The 23028-nt window shown below is 41.9% G+C and overlaps 1 protein-coding gene across 3 annotated transcripts in view; it reads right to left on the reverse strand.

The window, feature by feature from the left end:
- The window catches only part of FANCD2 (FA complementation group D2), a 763224-nt gene that overhangs the window by 192562 nt on the left and 547634 nt on the right, over nucleotides 1–23028 (reverse strand). For all 3 annotated transcript variants that reach the window (XM_030205444.1, XM_030205445.1, XM_030205443.1), the window contains one exon: nucleotides 16248–16397. In XM_030205444.1, the coding sequence (XP_030061304.1) occupies nucleotides 16248–16397 (150 nt within the window). The remainder of the gene's footprint in view (nucleotides 1–16247; nucleotides 16398–23028) is intronic.

Below are 23028 nucleotides of genomic sequence, written 5' to 3' on the forward strand. Positions count from 1 at the left end.
AATCCAAAAACCAAAAAAATTCAAGATCTAATGCATTTCACTAACTGCCTTTCTGATCATGTAGTATACTGTCTGACGTGCCCTTGTAACAAAAAATACATAGGGATGACTACGAGACCTCTAAAGGTTAGAATTCTTGAACATCGGTCCAATCTCAGAAGGTCAGCGATTAAAGAACCTATTGTTGAGCATTGTATTCAATTTAAACACAAATTTGAGGATTTACAATGCGTCGCAATTGACTGGATCAAATTGCCACATCGAGGTGGCAACCGCAAGCTAATGTTAGCAAGGAAAGAAGCGAAGTGGATTTTTGAATGGGGCACTTTAGAGCCCATTGGGCTAAACAACTCAATTGATTGGTTCAATTTCTACTGACGTTTTATACGTCATGATGATGATAGTATTTCAATCAGCTGTTTGAGCGCTAACGCTGAGGCGCCATTTTTGAAAGTGTTTGTGCCTTCAACTCAGTACGTCTGTTCATGGTGTGATTTTCTTTGTGTTTCATATTTTTCAGACAACATTTATGACTACATGCAATTTGTGTTTCAGATTTCAGCATACTAGCACTCCGTTCCTGATGAAGCCGCGTTCTTAGGTGAAACGGTGATCCCCGTCGAACGGAAAAAGACGAGTGCTTGATTTCAGTTCTAAAAGTTAAGTTCTTTTTGCTGATTTGCTGATGTGTGTTTCGGGACAGTAGTGGGACCGGACGATTTAAAAATCATTGCTGTTAGTCAGCCTTATTTTCACTTGAGGCTTATAAATATAGCCCTGTGGTCACAGAGTTTTTTGCCCAATGATAGAAACGCTGCAAGAGCTATGAATTGAATCAAACATAACCTTGCACTAAACCGCAGACATTTTTTGCCAACGGTTTCTGAGGGCTTTTTCTCTGTTAACACAAACACAATACTAATTATTTAGGCTGTAGTGTCTATTTTGTATTGTTTCATACGTTTTACTACAGCGTACTGCACCTTGTTCGAATTATCATTTGATGCAGATTAAGAAGGCCAAGAGGGAGTATGAAAAAAAGATAGCATTAGAGGCAAAAAAACATAGTATATTAAAGCAGGAAGCCGGCAAAAGAATCGGTTGGGCCGCTGGATGACCGAGGGGTAAAAGGGGCGATCAAGGAAGACAAAGACGTAGCGGAGAGACTGAATGAATTCTTTGCTTCGGTCTTCACCGAGGAATATTTGGGTGGGTTACCGGTGTCGGAAATGGTATTTCAAGCGGACGAGTCAAAGAAACTTACTGACTTCACGGTAAACCTGGAGGACGTAATGGGGCAGTTCGGCAAACTGAAGAGTAGCAAATCTCCTGGACCGGATGGTATTCATCCTAGAGTACTGATAGAACTGAAAAACGAGCTTGCGGAGCTACTGCTAGTGATATGCAACTTATCCTTAAAATCGAGCGTGGTACCGGAAGATTGGAGGGTGGCCAATGTAACGCCCATTTTTAAAAAAGGCTCCAGGGGAGATCCGGGAAATTATAGACCGGTGAGTCTGACGTCGGTGCCTGGGAAAATGGTAGAGGCTATTATTAAAAACAAAATTACAGAGCACATCCGAGGACATGGATTACTGAGACCAAGTCAGCATGGCTTTTGTGTGGGGAAATCTTGCCTGACCAATTTACTTCAATTCTTTGAAGGAGTGAACAAACATGTGGACAAAGGGGAGTCGGTTGATATTGTGTATCTGGATTTTCAAAAGGCGTTTGACAAGGTACCTCATGAAAGGCTACAGAGGAAATTGGAGGGTCATGGGATAGGAGGAAATGTCCTATTGTGGATTAAAAACTGGTTGAAGGATAGGAAACAGAGAGTGGGGTTAAATGGGCAGTATTCACAATGGAGAAGGGTAGTTAGTGGGGTTCCTCAGGGGTCTGTGCTAGGACCGCTGCTTTTTAATATATTTATAAATGATTTAGAGATGGGAGTAACTAGCGAGGTAATTAAATTTGCTGATGACACAAAGTTATTCAAAGTCATTAAATCACGACAGGATTGTGAAAAATTACAAGAGGACCTTACGAGACTGGGCGGCTAAATGGCAGATGATGTTTAATGTGAGCAAGTGCAAGGTGATGCATGTGGGAAAAAAGAACCCGAATTATAGCTACGTCATGCAAGGTTCCACGTTAGGAGTTACGGACCAAGAAAGGGATCTGGGTGTCGTCGTCGATAACACACTGAAACCTTCTGCTCAGTGTGCTGCTGCGGCTAAGAAAGCGAATAGAATGTTGGGTATTATTAGGAAAGGTATGGAAAACAGGTGTGAGGATGTTATAATGCCGTTGTATCGCTCCATGGTGCGACCGCACCTTGAGTATTGTGTTCAATTCTGGTCGCCGCATCTCAAGAAAGATATAGTAGAATTGGAAAAGGTGCAGCGAAGGGCGACTAAAATGATAGCGGGGATGGGACGACTTCCCTATGAAGAAAGACTAAGGAGACTAGGGCTATACAGCTTGGAGAAGAGACGGCTGAGGGGAGACATGATAGAGGTATATAAAATAATGAGTGGAGTGGAACAGGTGGATGTGAAGCTTCTGTTCACGCTTTCCAAAAATACTAGGACTAGGGGGCATGCGATGAAACTACAGTGTAGTAAATTTAAAACAAATCGGAGAAAATGTTTCTTCACCCAACGTGTAATTAAACTCTGGAATTCGTTGCCGGAGAAAGTGGTGAAGGCGGTTAGCTTAGCAGAGTTTAAAAAGGGGTTGGACGGTTTCCTAAAGGACAAGTCCATAAACCGCTACTAAACGGACTTGGAAAAATCCAAAATTCCAGGAATAACATGTATAAAATTTTGTACGTTTGGGAAGCTTGCCAGGTGCCCTTGGCTTGGATTGGCCGCTGTCGTGGACAGGATGCTGGGCTCGATGGACCCTTGGTCTTTTCCCAGTATGGCATTACTTATGTACTTATGTACTAAATATAAGGGGAGCATGTTGAAGGTAAGGAGTACCAAATAGAAAAGAAAAAAAACATATCTAGAAATTGGCCTGACCATGTTCTCTCAAATTATCTTGATCTCAGTTTTCTCAAATCCTGGGTCCAGTGGGTGCTCTTTTTAATTCCAGAAACGCATGAAGCTGTTCTGGTTCCCAAAAGACATACGTATTTTCCAGATATTTTATTATACATTTACACGGATAAGCTAGCAAAACCTTTGCTCTTATCAGCCTTGTTTCTTCTCTAAATGCTAGAAACTTCTGCCTTCTATCTTGTGTGGATTTTGTTACATCTGGATAAATCCAAACTCTGTGCCCACAAAAGGTTTTTAAGGAGTTGTTAAAGTACATCTTTAAAACAGAGTTTAGGTCCTGTTCGAACATGAAGGAAACTATTAAAGTACGTCTTAAGGTTATATCTGACAATGATTCCTCTAATATGGCTGAAATATCTTGTAAACCTTGTTCAGTTCCAAACTTTTGGATCTCATTCCCTAGGTCAACTTGCTCTGCTCGATTTCGATTGGATATTGGTAAATAAAAAGTTTTATTTAAAGGGGGAATAGCTTCTGAAGGAAAATGTAGAACCTCTAGCAAATATTTCTTGAAGAAACCTGTCGAGTTTATGCCCATAGCCATCCGGAAAGTTAAAATCCTTAAATTCAAACGACGATTATAGTTCTGAGAGAAGAGAACATTTCTCTGGGTAAGTGAACATTTTTTGTGCTTTGGTGATTTAATGGTTGGGGTTTAAAAGAGGTATTGGAGGTTTATTGATAAAGACAGTTAGAATTTAAAAAATGCAAACTTTATTAACCCTTTTCCCCATAGTTTTAAAACTTGAACCACAGCCTACAGCATATACCTTTAGAAGGCACAGCAGGGCCAACAGTCACCCAGGAGCGCATGGCTCAGTGTGCAGCATCTTCGAAGGGTACTATTGAAACAGGATCTTTAGGGTGTCTCAATAGAGAGGTTGCAATAATAGTGAAAGAGAACCAGGAGTGTTTAATGGGAGAACAGAGTAAAGGTTGCAAATTATCACAGTCAACTTCAAAGCAGCTTGTAGATGCTAGGAAAAAACACAATTTGAAGTGCTTAAATACAAATGCTAGAAGCCTATAAATTAAGATGGGAGAGTTGGAATATATAGCACTAAATGAAGAGGTAGATATAATAGTCCAGGTGGAAGGAAGACAACAAATGGGACACTGTGTTATCAGGGTACAAATTATATCGCAATGATAAGAGGATCAAATTGGAGTTCTGCTATATGATAAAGAGGAAATTGAGTCAAACAAAATAAATATTCCACATGAAACAGCAGAGTGGAATCCTTGTGGATAGAAATTCCATGTGTGAAGGGAAAGAGTATAAAGGTAGGGCTGACCTACTGTCTGCCAGGACAGAATGGGCAGATGAAGAAATGTTTACAGAAATGAGGAAAGCTGGCAATTGGGCAACATTATAGTAATTGGTGATTTCAATTATCCCAATATTGACTGGATAAATGCTACATCAGGAAGAGCTAGGGAGGTAAAATTCTTAGATGTAATGAATGACTGCTTCTTGGAGCAACTGGTCCAAGAACTGACAAAAAGGGGGAGCCATTTTATATCTAGTCCTTGGTGTAGTGCAGATAACGGTACTAGAGATAACGGTGTTGGATCCACTGGGAAACAGTTATCATAACATGATGAAGTTTGAGCTACTACCTGGAGTGAAGTCACAAAGCAACATTTAATTTTCAAAAGGGCAACTATGACAAAATGAGGAAAATGGTTAAAAAGAAGCTAAAAGGGTTGGCAGCAAAGGTTAGGACTTTAAATCAGGGTGGACGTTGATTAAAAATAACATAGTGGAAGCCCAGACCAGATGTATTCCAAGTATTAACAAAGGTGGAAAGAAGGGCACATGACAGCCAGCATTGTTAAAAGTTGAAGTGAAAGAGGCTATTAGAGCCAAAAGAACATCCTTCAAAGAATGGAAAAAGGATCCAAATGAAGAAAATAAGAAGCAAATTCATCCCAAACATTCCTACCTGACCCAATTATCCCAAAAACTTAATGTGCTTGCCTGAGGCAAATATAAACACATGAAGCTGGTCACAGTTAAGACATCTGTTAATCTTACTGTTCTATATATTTGTAGCCTTGTTCTATACAAACTGTAACCAATCAACTCCAGACTCTTGTAACCCACAATGAACCTGCCAATGCAGAAATAAAAAAAAAAAAAGGAAGTTGTAAAAGACTCCATTAGCCTCTTTTCCAGAAAACGATGCAAATCACACTCCACCAAAGTCTCAGGCAGCCCCACTAAACAAAGGTTGCTCCTTCTCACTCTGTTTTCCAAGTCATCCAATTTCCTCTAAGCACCACAGCTTCCTTTCCACCTGGGGTTTATCATGCTCCAGTATTTGCACTGTGTCCTCAACCTCTCCAACTCAGTGCTTCACTGCCTGAAGGTCTGCTGAAAGAGTCGTGAATCTCTGCCCCATGGTATCTAATTTATCTATTATCAATTGCAATTTGTTGCCCACTGTGTACTCCAGGCTGACTGCACTTCTGCCATAATCTCAGCCGCCCACTCAGAACTAGGCGAGAGTGAGGTAGGCACATTTTTATCAGCCATTTTGTTGTCTCCTAAATAACCCTTCTCTCGGTCACTGCGATTCAGGCGAGATGCCATAAAGTATGGTTTTCCTGGGTAAAAGAGGCAAGATTATCAATTGGGAAATGCTTCCAAACTCACTGACTCAGAACACTTAAGGCTAAGTCCACAATAAATTGCAGTTTAGGTTAGGAATGTTGGGATCCCTTCTTACTTCCGTCTTCACCTCTCTATGCCTGTACCGGAAGTTGTGATTAATCGCGATTGGAAATGCAGCCCTATTTTTTTTTTTTTTTTTTTATTGAGGACTCCTGATGAAGGCTTGTTTTGCTGAAACACAGCCCTTATAGGGTCCATCGATATAGCATATAAGAATAGCCATACTGGGTCAGACCAATGGTCCATCTAGCGCAGTATCCTACTTCCAGCAGTGGCCAATCCAGGTCACAACTACCTGGCAGAAACCCAAAGAGCATTAATATTCCATGCTACCAAACCCAGGGCAAGCAGTGGCTTCCCCCATATCTATCTCAATAATGGACTATGGAAATTTCCTCCAGGAACTTGTCCAAACCTTTTTTTTTTTAACCCAGATACATTAATCGCCATTACCACATCCTCCATCATCGAGTTCCAGAGCTTAACTATTCTTTGAGTGGAAAAATATTTCCTCCTATTTGTTTTTAAAATATTTCCACGTAATATCATTGAGTGTCCCCTAGTCTTTATACTTTTTCAAAGAGTGAAAAACCAATTCACTTTTACCCGTTCTACTGCACTCAGGATTTTATAGACCTCAATCATATCCCCCCTCAGCCATCTCTTTTCCAAGCTGAAGAGCCCTAACCTCTTTAGCCTTTCCTGATATCACATTGTGTAATATCCCTATCACTATGTAATAGCTCCCTCCAGGAATTCCTCAAGATAGAAATCTTGGTAAGGCTCGTGCTCTGTTGAACCATTTTAGCCAGTAAAATGTAGAATCCATGAGCAGCAAGTCACATGGCATACTAAAAATAGGAAAGCTCATCCCTGGAAACAGAAATCATGGTCTCTGAACGAACTCAAAAAAATCCAGTTGTTCCACATGTTTAGCAGCTTCAGATGCAGAGTCAAACACTGTAGTTAACCCGTTGTTTAAAATGTGAAGATGGGCAGGATATGCTAAGGTGAAAGGTATCTTCTTCTGCACATGTTTGGTGCATACCGGTGAAAATTCCTTCCAGGCAGCTGAGACCCCAGCCAAATACTCTTGGAAACAAAATAGGTTTGCCATCAAAATGCAACAATTTACTGCTTCGGATCACCTGTACAGTATGTCCTGCTTCTGTACATGGTTGAGTACTCTAAATATTACCACTTCAACCTCCCTGCATTTTCCAGCCACTGGCTGAGACAATGAACTCTCTCTGTCCGCAGAGGCCCTGTTTCTGAAGGCTATATGACCAACTTAATAGACCTACCAATCTGGAAAACAACTAAATCAGCGAGATCTTAACTAACCCTCCACTTCCCTCGATGTAAAGGCATTAAATACAAATCAACATACGTGTCCAGCTTCTGATATGTTTGCACCAAGCTCTGGAACACACTAACAAAAGACCTAAAATTGAAGGACAATTACATCTTCTGAAAGCCTATTTTTTCAGAGAGTTCCTCCCCACTGAACCAACCAGACTACTGAATAACAATAAATGAACACAACAATGAACAGAATGCTATGAGGTCAAGTTACTGGCCAAGATCCTAGCTAATATGCTGGCCCATGGCCTTGTCCACATACAGGTGGGTTTTACGCATGGGCACACAATTTCTAAAAACATGCGGTGGATAGTGGCAGCTCTGGAGTTGATGTAGTCTGGAGAGGTCACCGCTCTGCTCATCAGCTTTGATGCTGAAAAGGCTTTTGACTGAGTAGAGTGGGGGTTCCTCTTTGGGTTCTTGAAAGCCTATGGTTTGGATGGTTTATTTTCTAGCGAGGTCAAGGCACTATATACAGCTCCATAAGCCCAGGTTTGTGCTAACAGAATCTTGTCTGATCCATTTGATATTAGTAGAAGTATGCAACAGGGGTGCCCATTGTTACTACTTTTATTTGTACTAACTTTTGACCCTCTGATTTGAGAAATCCTTAGTAACCCAGAGATAAGGGGAATGACAGATGGCGCCATGGTCTTTAAATTGGCGGCCTTCGATGATGATTTGATGGTGTTCCTCTCTCAGCCTCGTTCTTCTCTTCCTGTCCTGCTGGAGAGTTTTAAAGAAAATGGTGATTTCTTGGTGTTTTGGCTTAGTCTGGACAAATCAGAAGCTTCTTTGAACAGAGGCTTCTGTGCCTTCACCCTTTTTCATTGCACTGGGCGGAGGACTCCTTTTGCTCTCTGGGAGTGCGTTTGACTATGGATTCTGGTCGGCTCTAAATGTTGATAGGTGTCATGTCCCCTACCTCAACTTAAGTGGCGTCCTTGGGCTGCGCAGGGTCCTGGCAACACACACACTTGACTGGCTCAGCCTTGAGCCATGTCTGTGTACTTCTTCTCTGGCTGTAGGCTCCTTGATTGCCTTGCTCTCATGCACCTGGTTCTGCTCTCTCTGCCTGGCTTCCAGGCTCTTTAATTGCCTTGCTACCATGCACCTGTGTTGACTTTCCCTCTGCCTACCTGACCTATGGAAGCTCTCTTCTTCAGCTGGTTCTTGTCTACGTCAGAAAGCCTGCACTATTTCTGGGACACTTTCCCTCTGCCTCATTGCTTTGGCTTCTACTTGGGTAAGCGTTTCTCTTCAGCGTACTCTTCTGTTTGCTGCCTGCCTGTAAAGACCCTGCTTGTACCTGGATTACTCTTCTGCTTACTGCCTGCCTGTAAGACTCTGCCTGGACCTGGTTATTCTCTTGTCTGCTGCCTGCCTGGATATCCTGCCTGGACCTGGTTACTCTCTTGTCTGCTGCCTGCCTGAATATCCTGCCTGGACCTGGTTATTCTCCTGTCTACTGCCTGCCTGAATATCTTTCCTGGACCTGGTGACTCCCGCTCCTGAACCTCTTCCTTCTGTTCTCCTCTGGCTGGTCTCTCTGGGTGCCCCTTTCCTGGCCTCTCAGTATAAGTCCTGTCGGCCACCTGCACCTGGGGACTCAACCCTCGGGGACCTGCGGTCACCAGGGGTGAACTTCGGGGCTGCTCGGCCGCCAAGCAGAACATGGGTCCATGTCTTTTCACACCCAGCAGTACACTGCTCAGCACAGGAACATATCTGACAGTAGGCTACTTCAAAGAACACAGGAACAGTTAGATCATTGGACAATGTTGCCCCTATCCTTGTTGGGTCGCACTAATTTATATTGTATGGTGCTTTTCCCGCGATGGTTATATATGCTACAGTATCTGCCCCTTCGCTTGTTGAGCAAAGATCTTAAGGCCTTGCAAAGGCTTCTTGCGAGGTTCTGTGTGTGTGTGTGGGGGGCGGGGGGAAGAAAACCAAAATGGCCTGGAATTGCATGATTAGCTCCTGGAAACAGGCGGGCTTCGGTATCTCTGATTTGAATCGATATAATCAAGCATGTCTTCTACGACATTTAAGAGACTGGCTCCCAAGCTTAGACAATTTTAAGGATGTGTTGTTTGAAAGCACCTATTTCTTTCTCTGGCATCTTCTTCACACAGAGTTGGGCCAACTACCTTCCTGGATTCATTGATCTTACTCTATAGGCCATTATGGGCAACGTGGAGGGAGCTGCTGCCTCGGTGGAATCAAGTAATTACTAGTAGTGTTTTGATTTCTATAATGGGTAATGCGGAGCTTCTCCCCAGAATGGAAAGTGAAGTATTTAGGTGGTGGAGGGCTCAGGGCGTCTTTCCTGTGGAACTTATCGTAAAAGAGGATGGCACTTTCCTCACGTTTCCTGATTTGCAACTAAGATGTGGGGCTGCACTGGTGGATTGCTTCGCCTACTTGCAGCTTATCTCTTCCCTGCCTAGAGGTAGTTTATCCCTTAGATTCGGAGAACAACTGAGAGGTTTTCTTGAAGGTGATGTCCTAGGCCAAGTCTCTGTTATCTAAGGGCGAACATTTGAAGGATTTTCGGAAGGTGAGGGAGCTATGGGAAAGACTCAGGAAGGGCTATTTGTGCTTCTTGTTTGCAGATGCTATTTGAGCGATTCCTCACCTGGTTCATGATGCTGAGTTACAAAAATGCCATTTTCGTACTATTCATAGGGCTTATTTCTCGCAATACTGTGCTTTCCTAGCGGGTTGCATAGAGACTGTCTGCTGTCCGAAGTGTCAGGCAGGGATTAATTCCTTCTTTCATGGTACATGGCAATGTAGCACAATTCACAAATTTTGTGATGATCTGTTTCAATATATATCCCTGGTCTTGGGTTATCGCCCTGGGTCTCCACACAAGGGGTACTTTTGAGTTCCACTGGTACTATGGGATATAGGAGTAGAGGGGATAAATTGTTTGTAGGTAAATCCTGCATTTTGGGGAAGAAAGTAAATCCTGCATTTTGAGGAAGAAATGTATCTTAAATCATTGGTTGTCTGTCTGCCTACTTTTTAGTATACTGAAAAAAAATCATCCATGCCAGTGCTCCCCAAGCATGCTCAGTTTATGCACAAACTAAGCATGCTTGGGGAGTGCAAGTGTTTGTGGCTGGAGGCACCCCACTGACTTCCGTGCTCCTGAGAGAGTACGAGGAGGAAGTGGATTTCGTCAGCTGGCGGGACTTCAGCTATCTCACTAGCCATTGAATAGGTATTGTAGCTTTGAGTGGGGGGGGCATCCACCAATTCTCTCGCTCTTTCTTCCTGTGCCTTTACCCACTCTCTCTTTCCCTGCGCCCTGTGCCTTCACCCATTTTCTCTCTTTAAACTCTCCTGTGCCTTCACCCATTCTCTCTCTCTCCATTCCCCCATTCCTTCACCCATTCTCTCACTGTGCCCCCCCCGTGCCTTCCCATTCACTCCCTCCATGTGCCCCCCTGTGCCTTCACCCATTTTCTCTCTGTCTCTCTCTTTCAAATATGCCTCCTCTCCTGCATTTTCCCTAAATTCCCACTGCCCTCCCGGCATCTCTCCCAGACATTGGTGACAGCTCTCTCCTCCCAGTTTACCTCATCAGTTGTCTTACAGTAAATCTTTGCCCTACAGTGGCCGGCAGCATACTGAAATGCTGCCTCGGCCTGCACAGGGCCTTTCCTTCTGACCCGGCTACCCTTTCTGAAAATAGGAAGTTGCATCATAAGGGGGCGGGACGGGTCAGAAGGAAAGGCCCGGTGTAGGCCAAGGCACCATTTCAATATGCTGCCGGCCGCTGCAGGGAGAAGATTTACTGCAAGAAAACTAACAAGGTAACTGGGGGGAGGGGGGGAGAGGACAGCACTGCTGGTGGTCCGGAACAGGAGCAAGAGATGACGGACTGGGCGTACAGGGGAGGAGGGAAAGCGGGAGGGTGGTTAATCACTTATTGCAATTATTGTTTTTTAATCGCGATTAGCTTGAAGCCCTATTACAAAATAGTACATAACAAAAACCAAAGGTGAGAGTAAATAAACAATCTTAGGAAGAAATCAAAGCTTGATCTGAGACCAAAGCAGAGAAAAGACACAAAAACCCATGAAAGTGTGAGTATATACATTTGTCCATATAATGGTAAACTATATAGTACACTGCAGTACATAAAGCTAAATGAAAACATCCACGTGTAATTTTGAGCACCAATAAAACGTATGGTGTATGTGGAGGAATAAATTATGTGTGTTCAGTAAATTATAAAGCATGGTGTGTTGTGAATTGTAAAACGAAAAGTGCAAGAAGAGAAGTAATTTAAGAAGAGAAAAAAGTTGTGCAAGTGATCCTAAAGAGCACAACACATATAACCTGGTGAAGGATCTACCTTATAGTATATAGTATAAAGTATGGTTGAAAGGTATTCCAAAGTAAGACTAACAGTGACACCAAATATACAGTAGTGCCTGCAAGGAAATATAAAAGCTACTAATCAACTCCTCGATGCCTCAACAAAATATTGGCTTACCAGGATAGTGAAGAGTATTCTGATTATTAAATGTTAATCCATATGCCTCTATAAAAAAAAATACAGTACTCGTACTAGTAGCTTGAATCATCATGGTACTTTTTTTTTAAATTGCAGCATATGGATATAACATTTCTTTTAATAATTGGGATACTCTTCAATATCCTGATAAGCTAATATTTTGTTATACTATTTAGTGCATAATTTTTTCAGTGCCTGTTGCAGTGTGATGGCAACTAGACTATCCAAGAGTCAGACCTTGGCAGCTGGGAGACAATTCAGCGAGTGAGGATCTAAATACTACCACCCTCAGCATCAAGGTCACCATGGCCTGCAGTATCTTAGTAATTTCCTACCAATCCCCCTCCTAGAAGGTGAAAATGTAACAGCAATCAAATAATGTACACATCAACATTTCCACTGCAAACATCTACTGGCCTCTGAAAGGCCAGTTCTATGTTATTTATTAGAGGCCCAATGAAAGGAAGCTCTGGAATGAGAGTGCATAGGATGAAAGTGAAAGGGGATATACTCATGAACAATGTAAAAACATATTTCTTTATGAAAATGGAGCTGGGTGTATGGAACAGTCTCCTACTAGATGTGGTAGAAATGAAGACTGTATCAAAAAAGCATGGACAAATATACAAGATCTCTCAGGGAGAGGAAGAGATGGTAGATATGGACAGACTGAATAAGTCATATCATCATTTTCTCTGTTTGTATGATACATTTACTAGAAACAAATTAGAAGGTTAACCTTTGAACTTTTTCAGGACTCCTGGCTATTTGTTGTTCTTAAGTTTGTCATGATAAGATTCGCAAGATTAACCTTGAGTTCTCAACCAAATCACCTCCACCTCTCCTTCCCCAAGTCCATTGTCAACCCTTCTTCAACCCCTGCCTCCTTTTCTGAAATCATTAAAGAGAAAACTGCACATTCGCTTTCATCCTCAATAGAAATCAAACAAAATAAAACATGGAAAAGAAAATAAGATGATACCTTTTTAATTGGACATAACTTAATACATTTCTTGATTAGCTTTCGAAGGTTGCCCTTCTTTGTCAGATTGGAAATAAGCAAATGTGGTAGCAGATAGTATATATAAGTGAAGCATCCAAGCATTACTTTGACAGTCTGACAGGGTGGGTAGGAGGTATGCATGGGGACATCAAAGCATTTCATTGATATTCTAACAGGATGGGTGTGGGTGGGTGAAAGGAGGGTGATAAACAGAGAAATACAATTTTATGGTTTATAATGGGCTAGGAAACCCAGATCCTCCAAACTGACCAGCTGCTCCTCTGATTCTATTTATCATTTATTTACAGTGTAGTAAATTTAAAACAAATCGGAGAAAATTTTTCTTCACCCAATGCGTAATTAAACTCTGGAATTCGTTGCCGGAGAACGTGGTGAAGGTGGTTAGCTAGGCAGAGTTTAAAAAGGGGTTAGACGGTTTCCTAAAGGACAAGTCCATAAACCGCTACTAAATGGACTTGGGAAAAATCCACAATTCCGGGAATAACATGTATAGAATGTTTGTACGTTTGGGAAGCTTGCCAGGTGCTCCTGGCCTGGGTTGGCCGCTGTCGTGGACGGGATGCTGGGCTCGATGGACCCTTGGTGTTTTCCCAGTGTGGCATTACTTATGTACTTATATTGCTTTGGCAAAACAGAATGGTTTACATGTTAAAAAGAAACATTAAAAACACACAAAAAAACCATAACATCTAGGAAATCCAGTAACTGATGGGAAAGCACAGCAAACCAACCATACAAAAGATAAAAACAAATAATAATAACAATTATACCAAACCTAAATATTTATAACTAGTAAAAAAAGGCCCGTTTCTGACACAAATGAAACGGGCGCTAGCAAGGTTTTCCTTGGAGTGTGCATGTTTGAGAGAGTGTGTATGTTTGAGAGAGTGTGTGTGAGAGTGACTGTGAGAGAGAGAGAGAGAGAGTGAATGTGCAAGTGTGTGTGTGACAGAGAGAGAGTGAGACTGGATGCGAGTGTGTCTGTGAGAGAGGAAGAGTGTGTGTGTGAGAATGAGAGTGTGTGCCATGGTCCCCCCCTCTCTCCCTCCCTTCCTCCCAGTTCCAGGGTCGCCCCCCCCTCCCTCCAGGGTCATCCCCCTCCCTCCCTCCCTCCAAGTTCTAGGGGACCGAGTTTCAGGTTCCCCCCTCCCTTCGTCAGATCGGACGAAGAAGGGCAACCTTCGAAAGCTAATCAAGAAATGTATTAAGTTATGTCCAATAAAAAATGTATCATCTTATTTTCTTTTCCATGTTTTATTTTGTTTGATTTCTATTGATAACCTTAAGAGTGGACTAACACGGCTACCACACTCCTCTACTTAACCTATTATCTGTAAGCGATCTAAGAGTGCGTATTGGTGCATATGGTATAGTAAGATTTGCTAAATACGATGGAATTGATAAACGTAACACTTTATATGTCAGAATGTAGATCTTAAATTTTATTCTGTCTTCAATCGGAAGACAGTGAAGTTGGTATAAAAGTGGTGTAATTCTGTCATATTTCGATGCTCAACAAATAACACAGGCTGCAGTATTTTGTATCAATTGTAAACGTCTTAGATTTGACTTTGTGGTGCCTGCATAAATGACATTACAGTAATCTAGAAGTGTAGTAATATAAGCATATTTCCACCCATCTACTCAGCACTCTCTCTTCTACTGTAATCCCTGCTGTCTGTCATATCCTCAGTCTTTCACTTTCCACTGCAACTGTTCCTGATGCCTTCAAACATGCTGTAGTGTTACCACGCCTAAAAAAAACCGTCATTGGACCTTATCTGTCCTTCTATCACCCTATCTCCCTCCTTCCTTTCTTATCCAAACTACTTGAATGTGTTGCTCACTACTGTTGTCCTGGCTTTCTCTCATCTCAATCTATTCTTGATTCACTTCAATCTGGCTTTCGCCCTCTACATTCAACTGAAACAGCCATTGCTATGGTCACGAATAACCTGTTGTTGGCCAGATCCAAAAGGTCTCTATTCTATCCTCATCTTTCTTGATCTATCTGCATTGTTGACCACCACCTACACCTTGATATGCTGTCCTTACTTGGATTTCAGGGCTCTGTTCTTTCTTGATTTTCTTCTTATCTCCCCCATCACAGTGTATGCTCTAGTAGATCCTCCACTTCCATCCCACTATCGGCTGGAGTACCCTCAGGGTTCTTTCTTGGGATCTCTTCTTTTCTCCATCTATATTTCTTCTCTTGGTGCTCTGATCTCCCAGACAATCAATGTGGAATAATGATTCAGATAAATAATAACTGGGGATAATCAGGTTAATACCACGTTTTCTTTGTTTACTGTTGTTTAATTGATCTCCTTGTCTTGTTTCACTCTCCCTATTTATTTTGTGGTCTAAGAAACAGAAAGATTGTATACAATCCATTTATCTAGTTGGGATTGTTTTCCTCTAATATTGTATTAATGTACAGTCATCTCTGTATTACTGTTTGCAAGTGACCCTTGTAAAATGAAAACTTATAAATAAATGATTAAAAAAATAATCACCTCATCAAGCCTTTCTGGCAAAACTTTTGGAATCAGTGGAGTGTCCTAAATGTCAAACATCTATGGCCACTTTTTCACATATGTTTTGATTTTGTGAGAGAATTGAAGATTTTTGGAAGCGAATATTGAATTATCTTAATATTATTCTTGGTAAGAGGATACAACTGAGAATGGATATACAATTGTTTTCTAATTGTGTGGCTTTGGGACCTACATGCAAAAAGTGTTTCTTTTGATCAGGGACAGCATGGAAAAATGAGATTTTCATCTGTTGAAAATAGAGACTAGATGCCACAAAAGGTTCTCCTAGGACATGGAAGATATACCAACAGACTTGGTCACCAATTTGAGACTGTATACCTCACACAACTTGCAGTTATCTGTTAAATTTGTAACTAAGGGCATTGGGAGTAGGGAAAGGGGTAGGATGAGAATGGAAATGAGGGGGTTTTATAACTAGACAACTGACCTGTGCATCAAAGTATTAGATCACCATGAAGGAACAACACGAGTTATCAAGGTTATTAAAGCTGTGGTTGTTAATGTTGATGATGTTTATGTATTTATGGTTTGGAATAAAATAAAAAAAATATTGAAAAGCAATTACATTTCTAAAGTTAACTATTTAAATTATTAAAAGATGTTCAGTAAAACATGATCATGAAAATGTGCAACAGAATCTTTAAATCCTTGCACCAGAATTTACTCATGAGCTACTGCAGTAAACTCAGTGGTAACAGATTGAGCAGCATTTCAGCTGAGCCAAGGGTAGCCATGGGTTTACCTACAATAATGTTTGCTGCTGCACAACCTTTTGTGATTTAAAAAAATGATTCATAAATGTAATGAAATTAAGTGAAAGCAAATTATCACACTAGCAATCTTTTTCATTCAGCTGTAGAATTGGTTACAGATGCTAAATATTCTTTTTCTTCTCTCCCTAGATACCAAATAGCATTATCTGTTAGACAAGGTTGGGTTCAATGGTCTTATCTGTTTTTAAATCTGACTATAAATATGTAAACATGCTCTCGCAGTTTCAACAAAGGCTTTGATATAGACTCACCTTGGTGTGCATCTCAGTATCCAGAACAGACCTGGTGAGCAGGCCACAGTGCAGGACAGTGAATACCTCCAGCGTCAGTTCACGCAAGTGAGCTCGGTAGCTGTGCAGGCTGATGGTAGATTTCCCACTCTCTTCACTCCTAGGGCTGTCCTGCCACATACAAGAGCAGAGAGGTATAGTATAGTTTATTTAGTATCCAGAAAAACAAAAGTAAACAGACAGCTTCCATTTAATTGGCAACAGTGTCACCAAAACTACTCAAGTAGTCAAGGATTTACAGAGAGGATGTGCTGGGTTCTTATAGAGGGGTGCAATGAGAATCTGTACTCCTCATAAAATGGGAGGCCAACTTCTACTTTACCTTTTTTGGTGAAAACCAGTGCTACAGCTAAGCAGTTATAAAATCAGATGGAAAAAAACAAGGTTAGGTTTATTTGATATCCCATTTAGGGTCAAGACCATCAAAGCGGTGTACAAGTCAAAAAGAGCATAACAGTACAACAGGCATACAAGCAACACATAATCGAAAATTATAAGGAAGATGGACAAAACAAGCATAGAAACAGAGAGTTCTGCTGTGAGCCAACAGCCTCGACTGGATCAGCCAGTTGAACTCAAAAGAGCGAGAAACAATTGAGGGCTGCATGGAAGAAGTGGGCTTTGAGCATAGCTTTAAATTCAAGAACAGAATCTAATGTTCGCAGAACTAACGGTAAAGCATTCCAATTAGTAGGGGCCCCTAACATTAAACATGGAAGTGCGAAAGGTATATAAAGGCACAACTCGATAGGTGGGAATAACCAGCAGCTGCTGTTGACTGGAACACAATGTCCTAGAAGGGATGTAGGGATGCACATATGAGGACAGAAAAGCCAGGGAACCGGAATGTAAAATATCCTAGATCAGTGGTTCCCAAACCTGTACTGCAGACAATGCATGAAAATCTCCCTCACACATATTTCACTGTGGATATTCTAAAAAATCTAACTGGGACATATTCTTCCTCAATCATGCCATATTAATGATGAAAAATCTTCCAGGCAAATTGGTGCTCTGTCTACTACATAAGCATTGTCAGATTGGGACAGACCAAAGGTCCATCAACAAGCCCAGCATCCTGTTTCCAACAGTGGCCAATCCAGGTCACAAATACCTGGCAAGATCCCCAAAAAAGTACAAAACATTTTATACTGCTTATCCCAGAAATAGTGGATTTTCCCCAAGTCCATTTAATACTGGTCTATGGACTTTTCCTTTAGGAAGCCGTCCAAATCTTTTTTAAATTCCACTAAGCTAACCGCCTTTACCACATTCTCTGGCAATGAATTCCAGAGTTTAATTACATGTTGAGTGAAGAAAAAGTTTCTCCGATTCGTTTTAAATTTACTACTTTGCAGCTTCATCGCATGCTCTCTAGTTCTAGTATTTTTGGAAAGAGTAAACAGATGCTTCACACCTACCCATTCCACTCTACTCATGATTTTATAGACCTCTACCATACCTACACTCAGCTGTCTTTTCTTCAAGCTGAAGAGCCCTAGCTGCTTTAGCCTTTCCTCATAGGGAAGTCACCCCATCCCCTTTATCATTTTCATCGCCCTTCTCTGCACCTTTTCTAATTCCACTATATCTTTTTTGAGATGTGACGACCAGAACTGAACACAATATTTGAGATGAGGTTGCAGCACACTAAGAAGGTTTCAATGTATCAATGACAACACCTAGATCCCTTTCTTGGTCTGTGACTCCTAACGTGGAACCTTGTATTATGTAGCTATAATTCAGGTTCCTCTTTCCCACATGCATCACTTTGCACTTGTTCACATTAAACGTCATCTGCCATTTAGACGCCCAGTCTCCCAGTCTCATAAGGTTCTCTTGTTATTTTTCACAATCCTCTAGTGATTTAACAACTTTGAATAACTTTGTGTCATCAGTAAATTTATTTACCTCACTAGTTACTCCCATCTCTAGGTCATTTATAAATGTTAAAAACCAACTGTCCTAGCACAGACCCCTGGGGGACCCCACTAACTACCCTTCTTCATTGTGTGATCAGGCAGGGAGCGCAGATTGGGAATCCGGGGGAGCAGGAAGGGGAAAGTCCCTTTTGTACCCTAAAACCCCACGGGAGTACAGAGCCGGAAGGTCCAGAAACAAAATATCCAGGCCAGTCCGGGACAGCAGCTTGTCTTCTTCCCCATTGAGGTCATTGGGATCAAAAGACTACAAGTCCCAGCAGTTCTTAAGGGAGGCACCGGGTAGGACCAGGAAGTGCTACCTACACTAAGAGTCCCAGAATCCTAGGGGAAAGGAGAAAGATCTGAGGGGGATTGATCAGGATGATAGGAGACAGCTGGGTGGAGGTGATTCAAGAAATCTAGACTGCCCCAACTTGACATTTCACCCTTTAGATTGCAAGCTCCTTTGAGCAGGGACTGTCCTTTTTTGTTAAACTGTACAGCGCTGCGTAACCCTAGTAGCGCTCAAGAAATGTTAAGTAGTAGTAGTAGCTTGATCAGGCTGATAGGAGACAGCTGGGTGGAGGTGATCAGGAGGATGGGAGACAGCTTGGAGGTGGTGTGGTAGAAGAACCCATGGACTGGCAGGCAGGGGAAGGTGGAGGATAGTTAGAGAGAGAGGAGATCCCAGAGAGATAGCCTATGGACATTTCTGCTGGAGCTCGAGTCAAATGTGGGCAGCTGAAAGGACTCGTGGCATCATGGTTCTTTGACAATAAAAGGAGGGAAGAAGTGGCTACAGCAGCAATCTAACAGTAGGTGAAAGTTTCAACTGGGGTCGTGTGGGAGGTTGTCAGGTGTTTGGAGCTGACAAGGAATGGGTGGGACCCCTTTCATTTCCCAGGCAGAAATAGAAGGGAGTAAAGAAAAGGTTGAAACTGAACCAGTGGATTGTGCGTACCAAGGACTGTGTTTGAATGATAGAAAGGAAAGGGAAAAATTGTTTAACCTGAGTTTGTGAATAAGGGGAACTTTGATGACCCTAAAAAGGTAACAGGACCTGAGGCGTGGGGAAGAGATACAAGCGGCCTCCTCCCCATATGGGGAGGGGAGAGAGAAGGCTGAAGTGGGTGTCCTTCAGCCCGAGAGTGACTTTTGCCCTGACATTAAGGGCGGACTTTGTAGAGTGCTCAGAGACCCAAGCAGCTGGATGAGCTGCAGTACAAGTGGGGGAACGAAAGCTAGAAAGGGACGGATAAAGTAGCCCCAGTGGAAAATATAATGTCTTAGCTGCAGCCTAGGCTGCTGCCTAGGTCTGAGCTGAGGGGGCCCATTTGGGGCAGAAACTGGACACTGGGGCCAGAAAGAGGAGAAAGCATAAGGGATTGAGAGTGTTTCTCCTTGTAAGAAGATTGCACAGGTGGGAGATCCGGGGAATTGCGGTATCCTGTGGATTACAAACCTGTCAGTGCCCCGAGGATTATAATTGAGAATACTGACCATTTAACCCTACTCTCTGTTTTCTATCTTTTAACCATTTTTTAACTGACAATAGGATACTACGGGCTGAAGATAGGACCCGAAGTGGTGAACTGGATTAGGAACTGGTTGACGGACAGATGCCAGAGGGTGGTTGTGAATGGAATTCGCTCGGAGGAGGGAAAGGTGAGTAGTGGAGTGCCTCAGGGATTGGTGCTGGGGCCGATTCTGTTCAATATATTTGTGAGTGACATTGCCGAAGGGTTAGAAGGTAAAGTTTGCCTTTTTGCGGATGATACAAAGATCTGTTAACAGAGTGGACATCCGGGAGAGAGTGGAAAACATGAAAAAGGATCTGAGGAAGCTAGAAGAATGGTCTACGGTTTGGCAATTAAAATTCAATGAGAAAGAAATGCAAAGTGATGCACTTATTTATTTGTTACATTTATACCCCACATTTTCCCACCTATTTGCAGGCTCAATGTGGCTTACAAAATATCATAACGGCATTTGCCATTATGGTTGATAACAAATACAAGACTGTGTTGTGGTCACATGAGGTAGAAGTGTATCAGGCGTCATGGGGTCGAGGGGGAAGAGGATGTAAATTGTCCAGTACGATCTTTGATTATGTTGTGTTGCTGGGTGTGAGGATTTATGTTGGATCGGTGGGATAAGCTTTTTTGAAGAGATGGGTTTTCAATGATTTCCTGAAGTTTGGGTGGTCATGTATTGTTTTCACTACAAACGGAAGTCCATTCCATAGTTGTGCGCTTATGTAGGAGAAGCTAGATGCGTGAGTTGTTTTGTATTTTAGCCCTTTACAGTTTGGGTAATGTAGGTTTAGGTGCTGATCCGAGTCTGTTTCTAGGTGGTAGATCAATGAGGTCTGTCATGTTTCCTGGGACTATGCCGTAAATGATTTTGTGGACTAAAGTGCAGATTTTGAAGATGATCCATTCTTTGATTGGGAGCCAGTGTAGCTTTTCTCGAAGGGGTTTGGCGCTTTTGAATTGTGTTTTACCATATATCAGTCTGGCTGCTGTATTTTGGGCGATCTGGAGTTTTTTTGTGAGTTGTTCTTTGCATCCCGCATAGATTCCATTGCAGTAGTCTGCATGGCTTAGGACTATTGATTGTATTAGTTTACGAAAGGTATCCCTCGGGAAGAAAGGTTTTATTCGTTTGAGTTTCCACATTGAGTAAAACATTTTCTTTATTATGGTTTTTACTTGGCTCTCGAGAGTGAGATTGCGGTCAACAGTTACTCCGAGTAGTTTTAGGCTATCTGAAATAGGGAGTGTGTGTCCTGGGGTGTGGTAAGGTTGTGGGTTTGAAGTTATGTTGAGATGAGAAGATAAGGCAGTGACTTTTTTCAGTGTTCAGTTTTAGTTGGAATGAGTTTGCCCAAGAGTTCATGATGTACAGGCCATCGTTTATTTCATTGGTTACTTCAGTCAGGTCATGTCTGAAGGGAATGTACATTGTAACATCATCTGCATAGATGAATGCGTTAAGGCCTCGTTTGGATAAGGACTTTGCCAATGGGATCATCATCATTTTGAAAAGTATTGGTGATAATGGTGATCCTTGGGGTACTCCACAGGCTGCTTTCCACGGTGGTGATATGTTTAAATTTGATTTTACTTGGTATGTTCTGGTGGTTAGAAAGCCCTTCATCCAATTGTGTACATTTCCAATAATCCCGATGTGGCCGAGGAGTCTTAGTAGTATATTATGGTTAACCATGTCGAATGCGCTCGACATGTCGAATTGAAGGAGGAGTATGCTTTTACCTATGGCTATTTCCTGTTTGAATTTGGCCAGGAGAGTGACTAGGACAGTTTCGGTACTATGGTGGGAGCTGAATCCTGATTGTGAGTCATGTAGTATTGAGTGCTTGTCCAGGTATTCCGTAAGCTGTTTGGTCACCAAACTCTCCAGCAATTTTACTACTAGAGGGATGGACGCAACTGGGCGGTAGTTGGTGAGATCATTTGTCTTTTTCTTAGTGTCTTTTGGTATTGGGGTAAGTAATATGTTACCATATTCCTCGGGGAACAGACCTTGTTGTAGCATGAAATTTAGGTGGAGTGTGAGGTCTTCTATGAATTGGCTTGGGGCAAATTTGAGTAGATGACTGGGACATGTGTCCAGTTTGCAGTGGGTGTTGGCGAATCTGTGAGTCGTTTGTGTAACTGATTCAATGGTGAGTAGATTGAATGTGGACCAGATACGGTCGGCTGGGTATCCACCTGGGATTAGGTCTAGATCATCGAAGAAGTTTTTGATCTCAGTGTTGTGATGAGGAAGAGTGCTGCGTAGTTTTGTTAATTTGTCCTTGAAGTAGGCAGCCAGTTCGTCTGTGGATGGGATGTCTGTGTTGGATGTAGTGACTGGGGTGGTGTCCAGTAACTTATTTACGAATTGAAATATTTTCTTAAGATCTGTGTTATCCAGTCCAAGTTTAGTCTTATAGTAGGATCTTTTGGTTTGTCTAATTGCATATTTGTATTTTCTGTGTATTTGTTTCCATGCATTGAGTGTATTTTCATTTTTTGTTTTTTTCCATGCTCGTTCAAGTTTTCTGGATTGTGTTTTGAGTTTTTTTAGTTCTTCATTGAACCATGGTACCGAGTTTTGTCTTTTTGATATTCTTGTTTTTAAGGGTGCTATTTCATTTAGTACGCTTCCGCATCTAGCCTCCCAGTGGTTGAGGTAGTGTTTGAAGTCATACTACGAGAGAGCAAATAGATCCACAAATACTCTGGCAACAGATATATGACAACGAATGGACAACACGAACTAAGTTGTCTGTTCTAATGTACGATTTGAGTCCTTCTTTCGCCAATTTAAGGATAGGTTCAGTTTGTAATGATCGGTCCAAGGTGCTTCTGACCATTTGATACCTGTTAATGATAGGTTTTGATCTGTGGACAGTTTGTATGATAACAGGTCCAGTGTGTGACCTTTGGTGTGGGTAGCTTGAATGTGAGGCCATGTGAGATGCCAGGACTGTAGGAAGTATTTGCATGCGCGTGCATTGGCTGAGTTGGGACCTTCTAGGTGAAGGTTTATGTCGCCTAGTATTATTTATTTAACACATTTATATCCCACATTATCCCACTTAGTTGCAGGCTCAAAGTGGCTTACACAATACCATAGAGGTAGACTCTGGTTCAATAACACAAATACATAGTACAGTAGAAAGCATGTAATAAACATCAGTATAAAACAACAAGGAAATAAAGAGAGGGTAGTTATAGAAACCTAGTACGGTCCATATTTTGTTGTGTTGCATGAAGTAGGAAGTTAATTTGGATCAGGGGGGTAGGCCTTCT

The sequence above is a fragment of the Microcaecilia unicolor genome, chromosome 6 (genome assembly GCF_901765095.1).
Source record: "Microcaecilia unicolor chromosome 6, aMicUni1.1, whole genome shotgun sequence".
NCBI classification, from domain to species: Eukaryota; Metazoa; Chordata; class Amphibia; order Gymnophiona; family Siphonopidae; genus Microcaecilia; species Microcaecilia unicolor.